Source organism: Ascaphus truei, chromosome 4 (assembly GCF_040206685.1).
Source record: "Ascaphus truei isolate aAscTru1 chromosome 4, aAscTru1.hap1, whole genome shotgun sequence".
Lineage (NCBI taxonomy): Eukaryota > Metazoa > Chordata > Amphibia > Anura > Ascaphidae > Ascaphus > Ascaphus truei.
Window position 1 is genome coordinate 103,680,292 of NC_134486.1, and position 15,081 is coordinate 103,695,372.

The window sequence follows — 15,081 nt, forward strand, 5'->3', positions numbered from 1 at the left end:
ACAAACTTTAGGGGAACTTGCAGGTAAACCTGAAACCTTGGTACCAATCATATGAAAAACTATAGATGCAAGAAAATCAAAGCATGCAGCAACAAAATAATGGGAGCACTTTTGTCTTTTGAAATGGGGACCCTGTGAACAGCAGTGGTCCAACCAGGGAAAGCAGTAAATCAAGGTAACCGTCTTAAATAGAAATGTGAGTCTGAAAATCTGCAGTGGCCCACCCACAATGCAGAGACAATTCTTGTCCAGGTAATTAAAGTCTGAAAATGGCAAAAACAGGTACTGCAGGGAGGGTCTTTTTTTTTTTTTTTTTTTTAAAGGGAATTCTTCTCAGGGAGAAAGTGGCACAAAAAACCCTGCAGAAACCTTTGCAGCAACAAAACCTTCAGGATCCCAACTGGGATTTCAAAAAACAAAAAAAAAAGTACTTTTCTTCCTCCAAGCGGATGGGGTCTGCTGAAGCAGGAAGGCAGAGAATCTGTTCCACCGAGATCCAGAAGTGGCCTTTGCTTTCTGTCACGGGAGACTCCTGTGGCGGGTAGGATCTCGGTGGCCGGAAGAGCAGGAAGCAAAGTAGGGGTCACAAGCAGGGGTCCGAGGCAGGCGGCAGGTAGCGAAGTCAGGTAACAAGCAGGGGTCCGAGGCAGGCGGCAGGTAGCGAAGTCAGGTAACAGGCAGAGGTCGGCAACGAGGAGACTGGAACAGGACAGGTGGGGCAGGACAGGTCTGGGGGCAGGGACTGAGAACAGGAACAAACAGGGACAAGCCAGATTACCAGCAAGAGCTTTTACTGTGAACAGACTTCTATAATACAGGTACAGGTACAGAAACAGATCAGGAATCAGAAGCATGTGCATAAGGAGTCTGACTTCAAGCAAAGGCAAAACCAATAGACAGGAAGCAAGCTATAAAGGACAGAGACAGGAGCAACAAGAAGACAGACAGACAGAGGAACCCAGAGCCAACAGAAGGCAGCAGCACACCCAGTGGACAAGGAAGCTATGGCTAGGCAGGAGGTCTAGGCGACCCTGACACCGGAAGGTAAAGGAGGAGGGTGTATGCGTGCAGGGGGTCCATGACCCGCCTGCATAGGCTAGCTTTACCCCGCAGGCCCTTAGGAAAAACCCCTGAGCCACAGTAGGTTGCTGTGCTGCAGGGACGCCCATAGTGGTACCGATCAGTCACTTTACTGTGTAGACAGTTAGGGACAAGCGTGCGGAGCAGGTTTGCTGGTGAGCTGCTTGGGACCAGACAGCTGCACTGCGGACATCAAAGACAAGCAAGGATTCGGCTGATCCTTTTCGAAGTATTACCGGTCACCGCCGTGACCGGAAGATATTTACGTTAAGTGCACCAACACCGGTCAACAGGCGCTGATCCCGCCTTAGGCGTACCTCTTTGAGGACACTAGTGAGTGACCAAAGGCCTAATACATGGAACACTACTTTCTATTAGTGCAAGGATACCGTGTGTGGGGCACTCGGTGACGGGACAGGGGCATACTCATTAAGAGCGTGGCTGAGCCACTACTGTACAGGACAATACTCATTAAGAGCGTGGCCGAGCCACTCACGTTATAAGGACACTATCATTTAGCTGAGTTAAGGTTATATTGCGTTATAGGTTATGTGTTGGGTTATATGCTGTGTGCTAATATGTTAGAGTGCTAAGGTATCGTTCACTACAGTAAAACTGGTTGCATTATATATGTGTGTGTATATGTTTCTTGCCCAGGGGAATCTCACATCACGGGGATCCTGGGTGAGTGGAGGCGCTGCGCTAATAGGTATATCCCCAGGCTCCCAGTTAGCGGAGGCTCATATCTCCTGGAGCCGCAGGTGCGCGCAGTTACCCATAGTCTCTTTAGAGTGTCAGAAAAAGGGCTACATTTATATAGCACCATTAACGTACATAGCGCTTCACAGCAGTAATACACGTGACTTTATCATATAAATAACAGATAATAGAAATAACACATAATGGGAATAAGTGCTTCAGACATAAATTTAATGTTAGGAAAAGGAGTCCCTATCCGAAAGAGCTCACAATCTAATTGGTAAATAGGAAGAACGTACAGAGACAGTAGGAAGGTGTTCTGGTAAGTGCATCTGCAGGGGTCCAAGGTCGATGTATGAAGTATTTAGTATCAACCCTGGAGCAATCCATATGTTTCGTTAAGGTGGCGGGTTTTAAGATGGGTCTTAAAGGTGGATAGAGAGGGTGCTAGTCAGATATTGAGGGGAAGGGCATTCCAGAGGTGTGGGGCAGTGAGTGAAAAAAGGTTTAAGGTGGGAGAGGACTTTAGATACAAAAGGGATAGAGAGAAGACATCCTTGAGCAGAACGCAAGAGTAGGGATGGTGTGTATCGAGAAAATAGGGCTGAGATGTGAGTAGGGGCAGAAAAGTGTAAAGCCTTAAAAGAGAGGCGTAGAATTGTGTGTATGATATGGGATTTGATAGGAAGCAAGCAGTGGGATTGCAGCAGGAGATAGACTGAGACAAATTTAGGACAGAGTAAACTGATCCTGGCAGTAGCATTTAGGATAGATTGTAGGGGACACATGTGAGAAACAGGAAAGCCAGACAGCAGGATGTTACAGTTGTAGAGACAGGAGAGGATGAGGCCCGTGTGAGAGGTTTAGCATTAGGGAAACAGAGGAAAGGGCGTATCTTTGCAATATTGTGAATAAAACAGCAACAGGTTTTATCTACATTTTGAATGTGAGGGGCATGAAAAGGGCAAGGGGGCAGATATACTGTAAAGGTCTTCTGGTAATATCCTGGGAAAAGGCAGAATATTTGTAGGATGTGAGTGAAGCCTTTTAGAAGATTCTATAGTCAGGCAGACTGTTACAAATGTATAATCATTAATATATATTTTATTTTTATATGGAAACTGTAAGTATAGGATAAACTGACATTCTTGCAGAAGATCGTAACAGCCAAGATAATCCTAACTGCAAATAAATAAATATGTTATTCAAAGAGACTGCAATGGAAATGTATAGATCTGCATGTTTCTTGGAGCACAGAAAAATAATGAAAACCAATTCTTGCATCTGCATGAAAATTGTACTGAGGTTCTGTCTCGTCAGACTGGGCATACAACTTTAAAACAAGGGGCAACGAATATATATATATATATTTTTTTAAAGTAATTTTGCAAATAAAAAGGTGCAGGTAATCCAGGTGCCTCATGCCATAAAACATGTTAACCCTCTTGCTGCCAGCAATGCATTGCAAAGCAATTCCAATGGATCAGACATGAAGATGGGATTTAGGCTGTCTTTAAAGCTCATGTATGGGAACATATCCAAAGTATCCCAGCCTGCTAATAATGCTCATATTATGCTAGAAATTACTCACAACAGTGACTAGCAAAGAAACACCCAATAATCCCCTGGGAGGCCAATCATTTCGGCTCGTGGTTCATAATCCATCCTCTCACAATACGTTGATTTCTTTCTGCAGCCCATGGTCGCCAAAATGAAGACATATATAAAAGACACAACTGATTTCATTAACCAGCTAGGCACCTTTACAAATATCTCTGATGATATCACTTTGGCAACCATGGATGTTGCAAGCTTATACTCCAATATCAACCATGCTGATGGCATTGAGGCAAGTAGAGAACATCTTTTGAGCTTTGATGAGTTTACTGGCCCTCCCCCTGATTTTCTTCTATTACTGATGGATGTTATTCTGCATAAAAATTATTTCAAGTTTGAATTTTTTTTTTATTTATAACTCATGGGAACTGCGATTGGGTCCAATATGGCCCCATCATATGCAAATCTTTTTATGGATTCCTATGAACGTGCATACATTTTTGACAATCGGGTGTTCAGCAAACATATCATTAGGCTCTTTCGTTACATTGACGACTTGTTCTTACTTTGTTCAGGGACAGAGATGGAGTTATTGTAATTTGTGGATATGCTCAATAGTCTACCCTCCACCATTCGCTTTACACTCGGCTTCAGCACAACCGAGGTAGCCTTCCTTGATACGATAGTATACAAATACAGCGGTCAATTGGCCACGAGAATTTATAAAAAAGCCACAGACAAAAACACTTTATTACTAGCATCTAGTCACCACCCGGTACCAATAAAAAAAAAAGGTCTGCCTTTCTCGCAGTTTCTCAGAGTCATAAGAATTACTAGTGATCCCTCCAGATTGGATGAGGCTTTGGAGGACATGAGAAATTTGCTTTCTGGAACGTGGATACAACCACATGGAGGTCACCATGGCTTTGCAAGAAGCAAAGAACACGCAGAGATCAACTCTGTTAAAACCACAAACTAAAAAGGCATGCGAAAACCGCTTTAATATTAAGAGTACTTACTGCAGGGGCATCTCGCTACATCAAGCAAACTATTCTCAAACACAGCCACATTTTATCTAAGGACAAACAGATTGGACATCTCTTCCAGGAACCACCACACGTCTGCTATCGTAGAGGCCGCAATCTAGGTGACTTTCTCACTCAGGCAGATCCCATTTCAAAATATGCCAAAAAGCAGTCTTGGCTCAATAGACCGGTGGGGGTATACAAATGTCGCGTTGCATCAATTGCCAATATATGGTCCTTGGCAAAACCTACCCGCACCCCCATCAAGGACATCGCATCAAGATCAAGGATTTTTTGAACTGTGACTCTAAGTTTGTGATCTATTTCATCAGGTGCCCCTGCGGGCTATACTATATAGGAAAAACTATACATATTCTGAAAGAGCGGCTTAGTCATCGATCCGCCATCAGAAAAGCATTAGCAGATATAGACAATCGGGAGGATCTGACTCAACAACCGGTGGCCCGGCATTTTAAAGAGCAGAAACACAGTCGTGCAACACTTCGGTGCATGCCGATTGCCCAGGTCCATACATCCCCTAGAGGAGGGGACCGCAACAGGGCCTTACTTCAGCTTGAAGCAAGAACCATCTACAGCTTGGATACTCTTAGTCCCCGTGGCTTAAACGAGGACTTTAAATTGAGCTGTTTCCTTTAACCGTTGTTTACAGGCACAGACATGTCTATACTAGGTGACTTTTCGTCCCCATGACAGGCTTCAGCTTGATGTGTATTTAAGAATGGGCTAGCTTTATCTGTGTTTGTTAACTGCTTTCCTGTCCATAATAGGAGACTCATTGTCCCCAAAACAGGAAGGCCAGTCCGTTCAGTTATGCACTATTTGCGTGTTTTCTCCTGTACAGGTTGCCTGCAGTTCTGATGCTTAACCATGTGTTGTTCCTTCTGTGCACTAGGTATGCTTCACCAACAGGGGGACCTACTTCTACAATAGACTGTACTATTGGCATTTACCCAGGACCACTTATTGACCTATGGATATGTTGCTCCAATCGGTCCAGTCTGATGACTCAGGACATTTATTTCCTTAAGTGGCCACTATGATCCTCCCGACACCTGATTTGGATTTTGTCCCCATACTGGATACACTTTTGGGCACTGGAGTGACATTTTTAGACTTTGTACCTGAGCCTAACATTTAGGATGACAAACATTACGGTTTACCGGGGTATACTCAAAAATCATGAATGTTGCATATTAGTCTAAGTTTCATTCTTTGCAGAATTGATGACTATGGTCCGCAATAGGCATGATGGATTTGTGACCTGAGGCGCTTCATGTTATGGTTATAACTAACATGCCTCCTTTTTTAGTTAGTCACATATGGTCTTACTTTAGGCATCCTGATTTCATTTGCCGTATATCTCTGGTTAAATTTACCATTCTTGGTCTGGGATGTTATATCTATAGTTAGTTACATTAGGGATAGGATTTTCTTCATGGATTGCTATGGTCCACATAATCAGCCATTGAACTAGTTATATGTTTAGCATTTGCTTTCATGTATATGTGGCTATTGTCAGCCCACTTCGTCATGTATGTGTACAGATTTTTATTTAGATCTCACTGTTTTGTATAATCACATTTGGTGACATTGCAGTGTGCCACATCTTGCCTTCACTCATGCGCTCTAGTGCGCCTCCCACCAGCCTTTATTAACGTTTGCGCGTTATTACTTATGCGTGCTTTCGTGCCGGTCTCCAACTAGCATTGTTATTTGTGTATTTTATGGGTGATTGGGGACAGGCGTATTCACATTTGGGCTCCTTCTAGCCTGTAATGCGGTTCACTTTGGCGTAGACTGGCTCTCCATTAACCCCGTGATTTATTTATTTATTAATGCATTCAGTTTATATCGACGGTAGGCGCATGCGCTAAAAGGCTGTTTCCAGCCTCTCATGCGCTTCAACTTCGCACATGCACTCCACATTATAGTGTGACACGCACCGTTGGGTCCTCCGCTGAGCGGTTGTTTTGCGCATGCGCACCACCTGTGTTCCATCGCACGGGCGGCTCCCTGCGTTTCAGGCAACGTCGGGTTCAACATAGGGTATTATGGAGGTCAGTATTGTGTATGCTCTGTATTATTCAATCATCATGATGTTTAGCACCTGTTTATGTGAGGAGTTTTTAGGGTATATATATATGTGTTCACTTCCATTCTGTAGTCACATCACCTTGAGAAAGGTCCCGCTTGTGGACCGAACGTCGGTATGGTGTCTTGTTAAACTACAATATATTATTTTGACCACCCATTGGAGTGCTGGTTGTGATTTTGTCTCACCACGGTATCGTATTGCATATATATATATATATATATATATATATATATATATATATATATATATATATATATATATATTTTTTTTTTAAAGTAATTTTGCAAATAAAAATGTGCAGGTAATCCAAGTGCCTCATGCCACAAAACACGTTAACCCTCTGGCTGCCAGCAATGCATTGCAAAGCAATTCCAATGGATCAGACATGAAGAAGGGATTTACAGTATGCTGTCTTTAAAGCTCATGTATGGGAACATGTCCAAAGTATCCCAGCCTGCTAATAATGCTCATATTATACTAGAAATTACTAACAACAGTGACTAGCAAAGAAACACACCAACAATCCCATTATTTTATTGGAGTAAAAGAAAAAATACAAAATTGAGAAACACCCTGCCTTTGATTAAAGCAAACAATTTAACAAAAATGCATTGAATCCTAAATACTTAATTACAGATGTTTGGAAAGGGATCCCATTGGTTCCTGAAGGGACTTGTCAATAATTGAATGGCTTCACTTTGTGTATAAAAGCAGCACCATCAGGCATAGCTGGTAGACCTGTTCCAGCCTAGATCTCCATCCCTACAGCAGAATATAACTAGAAGAGCAATCATGCCTGGCTCAAAGGGTGGTGGATGCAAAGATTCGGACCGTAAGTAATTCTTTATGATAGTGAATAGGGTTACATGGAATTTACTAGTTGGTGCATCTGGTATACAGTAGAGACAACGTTTATTCTAACATTTGCTGTAAACTAGCCCGGTTACATTCTGGGTATGTGCTGGGTATGTTCTGGGCTAGTTTGAGGCACGTTTAAGGCATTTCTGCATTGACTAACGACCCATAGGATTAACACAGCAGGGATCCCTGGCAGTCCAATTCAGTTTGAATGGGACTGCCAGGGACCCCCGCTGTTAATCTGATAGGCCATTAATCAATGAAGAAATGCTGGGGCTAGTTTAAGGAAAGTTTAAGGCATGTATTCAGAATGTACCTGGGTGTTTCCTGGGTCTTTTGGGGAATTGCCACTGTTTTTTGTTAGAATGAGAGTTGCCTCTACTGTACATGCAAAAGGCTGGACTAACTGGCAAAGAGATGTTCTTAGCTGTACTGTACATAATTATTGCAAAGATATTGATTCTATCGGAAATTAAACAACTGTGGAAAGAGGATAGTTGTAATCTGTGCATAGTTCTTTATGGCGTTGCTGTTCTATTTAGCAGGGAGATGCTTATAGATAATTTCAAAGTCAAGTAAACTGTTCTCAATGTTTCATCATAAAGAGATTTTTTTTACTGAAATGGAAACTGTAAGTACAAGATGAACTGAATTTTTTTGCAGAAAATCATAGCTGCCAAGATTATTGTGAATAAATTAAAAACGGTTATTTAAAGAGAACCCAAGGGAAATGTATAGAACTATATGTGTCTTGGTGAACAAAAAAAAAAGATATTTTTTTTGCTTGCATCACATATATGAAACATGTAAACCAAGGCCTTACTGTATGTCAACATTTGAAGCAGATTGTTAAAATGTTGAGATGTTAATGCAACTCAGAACTACAGGGTGTTTGGAAGTAAGGAAAAGGAAAACATGAGGGGTAGAAACACTGAATTGTGAAACGTAGCTTCTTCTTTTACTCTCCTCAAATCCCTCACAAATATGCACTCACCCTGACACATGGCTGCATGACCTTTTTTATTGTTAACTTAACAAAAATGTACCCCATTCATCTACAGTAGGTTTTCAAAGCTTTTGTATGATTGGGCTTTAGCTATTAGAAATTCAAATTGTATTTATGAGGTCCATAAAAAAACATACAGGATTTGAACTTATCTGTCTCAGTGATATTCATTCTCTCTCATTTCAGCCTGTGCACCAGCTAAATCATGCACGGACGCATGCCCTGCCCCAAAATGCCCAGGTAGGAAAATCTGCATGGTCAATCACATCTTAATCCAGTTGTTTACGGGAGGGCCTTTAACGCATTGAGCAGCAATATGCACAGTCACATTGCTTGTGGTATTTTCTCTTTACAGTACGAATAAATTATAAAACAATGCATTAATACATTTATTTTATTACTATAGGGGAAACACCAGTCATTTTAAACAGGAGCATAAAATGGAAAGGAAAGAATGACTGTAGAGACCATGATGATGTGTGTTATGGATAAAGTTGATTAAGGAAAAAACTGCTCATTTGAACCAGCAATCTCCTTCACATCACTGCCTTCTCCTTGTCTGTAATTGTTCAAGAAGGGTTTCCCTTTTCCAAAATGGCACTTTTCTAAAACTGAAATAGCAATAGATTTCACAATAACTTATATACAATAAGGGTGGGCACCCTCACTGGTGTTTTAGTGTTTGTTCTAAAACTTTTACATGGTTTTGTTAGAAAGAGATGGGCAAAACTGGGTGTATGAAATCAGAGTAAGATCTGTAGAATGATTGGCCTAGATTATTATGATACTGTTTAAAGGAGATATATGGAAAATATATTGTAAATCATTTTTTAACCAATCCAGTCTTGATTAAAGAGTGGCAAAACTAGGTGTGTGAAATCAGAAACTACCAGAATTTTACATTTCAAAACAAAATAGAAAACGAAAACCAAATCCCTTCACATTTTTCAAACCTAGACCTAAAAATAATTTAGAACCAAACCCAGAAAACGAGACAAAAAGCCATCTGTACTGTGGGGTTACCAGTGGAGTTGAAAACTGAGGGTGTTTCTTGCCATTTTTAAATTACGGGTTTTAGTTATTTTATTATAATTTCGTAATCATTATTATAATTGTATACTTATTTTAAGCATATTTTCATTTTGTTGTGCTATATATGTTCTTCCCTGCTTATTTTGAAATCTGTTCATAATTTGGTGAAAATATAAAACCAAAAACAAATAGATTGTATGCAAAACCAGGAGCAAAACACAAAATGTGTTTAAACCAAAACCACATTCAATACCAATTTTTATTAAGCCTCTGTTAAGGATTGCCATCATATCTTCTAACTATCTTCACGTTAGTAGTATGATCATAATACAGTCCTGAATTCGATGTCACTTTGCTTGATCAGAGTAAGATCTATAGAAAGATTGGCCTACATTATTATCATACTGTTAAGATGAAGATACAGTACATGGAAAATATGCCCAATTGATGTCAACTTCCATAGACTAAGTTCTTAAGATTTGGGGAGTTTAGAATCAGAAGGCAATTTTAAAGGAAAACTACGGATTTACATCGGTGAAACGCAATAGAAGTTTATGGGTTCCTTGATACTAGAAATCAGTGAGACCGACTTCAAATCATACTTACTATGAATAAATCAGACCTGACAGATCTGTGAAAATTTCCAATACATCAGAGTTTAATATTTTCTGTGCGCTTCTGGGTCCCTCCTTTTAGTGTAAAATTAATAAAAGTCCCTCAATGTTGGGGGATTTTTGTTTTAAATAACCTGTCTTTGTATGATCTGATTTTTTTTACTGTAATTTCCTTCATTAAAAAGTAATCAATGTATCTCAGCCATTCCTTCAAATTATACCTCTATTTCTCATCAGAACCTTGCCATCAAGGTCATGGAGGTAGCAGCGGTGGAGGTGGAGGTCACGGAGGTGGAGGTCACGGAGGTCAAAGCGGTGGAGGTGATGGAGGTCAAAGCAGTGGAGGTCACGGAGGTGGAGGTCACGGAGGTCAAAGTGGTGGAGGTGATGGAGGTCAAAGCAGTGGAGGTCATGGAGGAGGAGGTCACGGAGGTGGAGGGCACGAGTGTCAAAGCAGTGGAGGTCATGGAGGTCAAAGCAGTGGAGGTCATGGAGGTGGAGGTGAAGGAGGTGGAGGACACGGAGGTCAAAGCGGTGGAGGTGATGGAGGTCAAAGCAGTGGAGGTCACGGAGGTGGAGGTCACGGAGGTGGAGGTCAAGGGTGTCAAAGCAGTGGAGGTCATGGAGGTGGAGGTGGAGGTGAAGGAGGTGGAGGTCACGGAGGTCAAAGCGGTGGAGGAGATGGAGGTCAAAGCAGTGGCGGTCACGGAGGTCATGGGTGTAAAAGCAGTGGAGGTCATGGAGGTGGAGGTGACGGAGGCGGAGGTGGAGGTCACGGAGGTCATGGGTGTAAAGGCGGTGGAGGTGGAGGTGACGGAGGTGGAGGTCACGGAGGTCATGGGTGTAAAAGCAGTGGAGGTCATGGAGGTGGAGGTGACGGAGGCGGAGGTGGAGGTCACGGAGGTCATGGGTGTAAAGGCAGTGGAGGTCATGGAGGTGGAGGTGGAGGTGAAGGAGGTGGAGGTCACGGAGGTCAAAGCGGTGGAGGAGATGGAGGTCAAAGCAGTGGCGGTCACGGAGGTCATGGGTGTAAAAGCAGTGGAGGTCATGGAGGTGGAGGTGACGGAGGCGGAGGTGGAGGTCACGGAGGTCAAGGGTGTAAAGGCAGTGGAGGTGGAGGTGACGGAGGTGGAGGTCACGGAGGTCATGGGTGTAAAAGCAGTGGAGGTCATGGAGGTGGAGGTGACGGAGGCGGAGGTGGAGGTCACGGAGGTCATGGGTGTAAAGGCAGTGGAGGTCATGGAGGTGGAGGTGACGGAGGTGGAGGTCACGGAGGTCATGGGTGTAAAAGCAGTGGAGGTCATGGAGGTGGAGGTGGAGGTGACGGAGGTGGAGGTCACGGAGGTCATGGGTGTAAAGGCGGTGGAGGTGACGGAGGTGACGGAGGTGGAGGTCACGGAGGTCATGGGTGTAAAAGCAGTGGAGGTCATGGAGGTGGAGGTGACGGAGGCGGAGGTGGAGGTCACGGAGGTCATGGGTGTAAAGGCAGTGGAGGTCATGGAGGTGGAGGTGGAGGTGAAGGAGGTGGAGGTCACGGAGGTCAAAGCAGTGGAGGAGATGGAGGTCAAAGCAGTGGCGGTCACGGAGGTGGAGGTGACGGAGGCGGAGGTGGAGGTCATGGGTGTAAAGGCAGTGGAGGTAGAGGTGGAGGTGACGGAGGTGGAGGTCACGGGTGTAAAAGCAGTGGAGGTGGTGGAGGTAACGGAGGCGGAGGTGGAGGTCACGGAGGTCATGGGTGTAAAGGCAGTGGAGGTCATGGAGGTGGAGGTGGAGGTGACGGAGGTGGAGGTCACGGAGGTCATGGGTGTAAAAGCAGTGGAGGTGACGGAGGCGGAGGTGGAGGTCACGGAGGTCATGGGTGTAAAAGCAGTGGAGGTCATGGAGGTGGAGGTGGAGGTGAAGGAGGCGGAGGTGGAGGTCACGGAGGTGGATGTGGAGTCAAGAAGTAATCCCTCTGAATCCATCTCAAGTGTGTTGACCAAAAGGATTTTCTCTATCATTCAGTTAACTCTATTTACATTAATTCTTAAGAGATCAGCAATTACAAACCCCTTTAAAATGTCTGGTTACACATTACAATAAACTTATTAAACCATTTGCTGTCTGATTTGTGAAGTAGATTTTTTAAATGTATATTTTCACTTACAGTTATTAAAGGAAAGGTATAGTAGAGCCAGTAGCACTGCAGAGAACGCGATGTTACTACAAGATTACAACAGAGGGCTCCCTGATATATACAGATCTTATGAACAGCTAAAGTTTTTCAGTCCAAGTCATTAAATGTTTTCATGTAAGTTGTAGGAATTTAAATGCATCCGTCAGACATTAGACTTCTAAAAGAGGAGCCCAAATTCATATCAAACTCTAATAAAATACACACAGATACCCCGCAAGCTCTAAGACGCCCCCAAAATGACCACATAATATATATATTTATATATATTGTGTGTGTATATATATATATATATATATATATATATATATATATATATATATATATATATATATATATACATATATATATATATATATATATATATATATATATATATAGCAACTGTAAATAAATATATATATATAGCAACACTGTAGTGTGGTGAATATATATATATATATATATATATATATATATAGATGTAGCCAGGTCTCCCCAGCCTGTCAGCACCCCCCTCACCTGGTTGCCGATCGCGGGGGCCGCCGAGTCCAATGGCGGCTCCACCCGGCGATCGCAGCGGTGAGGGCGGTCAGGTCCCGGCTCGGGGGTTGCCAGGGACGCGTGCGGCCGGTTGCCAAGGCCGCACGCGCGTCACAGGGATCCCGGCACTCCCGGAGCCGGGCTGTGAGGGCGTCGCCATTGCCCCTTAGCTTGCGCATGCGCAGTGATCGCGCATGCGCAGGAAGGACCCCAGAGCCAGGGAAAAGTCACGCGTGCGTGAGGCTAGGCAGGGAGACAGTGAGGCAGCCCCAGATAGATCGCGCATGCGCAGAAGAGAGCCAGAAAAGCCTGTGAAGCCCTAGCCTATCAGGGAAGGCTCCAGGCAGGGACTACAGATCCCAGGAGCCTCTGTGTGCCCCACGTGATACCAGGGAGCAAATTGGGCTTAGGAAGTCTCAGAAGGTAAAGAGATACATTTTGTGCGCTGAGCCCACGCTAGTGAGTCAGAGCCAGGAGCAGCCCAGGGAAGGAGGTAGGGTGCAGGAGTCAGGGACTCCCTGTACTAGGCCAGCACCCCCAGGGCCCGAGATAGCTAAGTTCCCCAGTAGAGTGAGTGTTGCCAGGGACAGCCCTCAGGTTAGGGACCCTGTCACTTACATTAGTTGGAGCTGGGGAACAGAAGGGAAGAAAGGCAAAAGCGGACTTAATGTTAAGTTGCAGTGCGTTGCTGCATGTGCTGATAGTTATCAGTTAAGTGAGTTGGAGTCAGGGAGCTGTGAGGGAAGGAAGGGTGCGGGGAGTGAGTGCAGCTCCTGCACCCAGATAGGTACCCACACCCCAGGTAGGCCCCAACTCCCCACTAGGTTAGTGGGTAAGTGCTGAGGGAGGCCCAAGATAGGGACGCTGCCCTTAGTGTAGTGCTGCCTTGTCAGAGTCACGGCTGTCAGTGCTGTGAGGTCTGACAGGCAGGCACCTTGTTGCTCAGCACTTTGGCTGCGAGCATCCAGTGGGTCACAGCTTGTTGCTGCAGGCGCTGGGATCAGTTAAGTAGTAGTCATGACTGGGAAGAGTTAGGGGGGTGGGGCAGGTTATTAACCCCTGTAGACCCCTAGGAGTTTCCCCCAAAGCCATCGCAGGTGGAGGCGCTGAATTGAGTAAGTGGTTACCCCTAAAATATATTGCCCCAGGTTTCCCCCATGGCGGAAGCTCAGCCCTCCTGTGAGCCAACAGGTAACGCACCACACCCATGGTAACACCTTATGTTTCTCCGCACCCACAGTATAATCTGCGATTGGGGGGGGGGAAACCTGTTACACACACACACACCTATATATATATATAGTCCTACAGCCTTGAAGATTGCAAAGCCAGCAATACAACAACTTTACACTGATGATACCCATTAAGGTTGAAACATGCCTTTGAATGGTTTCTCTGGCTTTGCTGTGCTTTAAAGCTGTGGTAACAGCGAGCATTAGCTTATATGGGCTCCATGTAACAATGTTTTTTCAGGCAAAAGGTCTGACAAGCGCCTTCATGGGTTAGACTTGTGCTTGTTGATTAGTGAAGAAAAGTAGGTTTGTTTAGCCTTAGATAGGGCAGAGTTGAAACAGGATAGCATAAATTTGTAGTGAAGGAAGCCTGCGAGTGTGAGATTTCCTCCAAAGGCGTTCAGAGGAATGAGTGCAGGAATGCAGCAAGCGTGTGTGGAAACGTAGCCAGGGTCTGGGGTTATACGGGGCGAGAACAGCAGAGAGAAAGCGGGGCATGTAGATCAAGAGAGGAGGATACGGCAAAGCTGTAGTTCCTGACCAGTTTGTCAGAGTCTGGAGGAGAGGGTGGAGCGTAAAGTGGAATTAAAAGCTGGTAGGTTAATAGAGCGCAGGTCTCTGCAGAAACAAGGGATAGATGGAGGTGGAGAAGGGGAGAAGTGAGAGAGAGAAAATGAGATGAGGTAATGGTCAGAGAGAGGAAAGGGGGAAATGGAGAAATCGGAGAGAGAAAAGTTTTTAGTGAATAACAGGTCTAGGTAGTGGCCATCCTTTTGGGTGCTGGCTGCAGTCCACTGTTGAAGGTCAAAAGAATAGGTTAGAGAGAGAAAGCAGGAAGTCCAAGGCAGAGATGGGTCATCAAAATGGCAGTTGAAGTACCCAAGGAGAAGAACAGGGGAGTCTGAGGAGAGAAAGAAAGAGAGCAAGGATTCTGGCTGATAGAGAAAGACAGAAGGTGGGTGAGTAGAGGTAGGTGGGCGATAGATGACCGATACATGGACAGGGAGGTGTGAGAAAATCTAGACAGTGTGGACAAAGGAGGGAAAAGCAAGAGAGGGAGGAATAGGAAGCGGTTGGTAATGGCAGAGAGTGGAGTGGAGGAGTCCCATGCCATCAGGGCGTGGAGTGTGGAAGAAAGAAAGGCCACCATAAGAGAGAGCAGCTTCC

At 44.4% G+C, this 15,081-nt stretch overlaps 1 protein-coding gene across 1 annotated transcript; it reads left to right on the forward strand.

The window, feature by feature from the left end:
• The first annotated feature begins 7,174 nt into the window (after positions 1-7,174).
• On the forward strand, positions 7,175-12,267 carry LOC142492275 (uncharacterized). Its single transcript, XM_075594945.1, has 4 exons — positions 7,175-7,309; positions 8,528-8,581; positions 10,225-10,983; positions 12,136-12,267. Exons 3-4 carry the CDS (start codon positions 10,243-10,245, stop codon positions 12,265-12,267), a joined length of 873 nt encoding a protein of 290 aa, XP_075451060.1. The 5' UTR covers positions 7,175-7,309; positions 8,528-8,581; positions 10,225-10,242.
• Positions 12,268-15,081: the final 2,814 nt, after the last annotated feature.

What these genes read in the sequence shown, in the direction of transcription:
- LOC142492275 (XM_075594945.1), top strand. Translation starts at nt 10,243, where the DNA reads ATGGAGGTAGCAGCGGTGGAGGTGGAGGTCACGGAGGTGGAGGTCACG. An exon ending in AAGCGGTGGAGGAGATGGAG is followed by an intron (nt 10,984 to 12,135) that starts GTCAAAGCAGTG and finishes TTTCACTTACAG; the next exon opens with TTATTAAAGGAAAGGTATAG.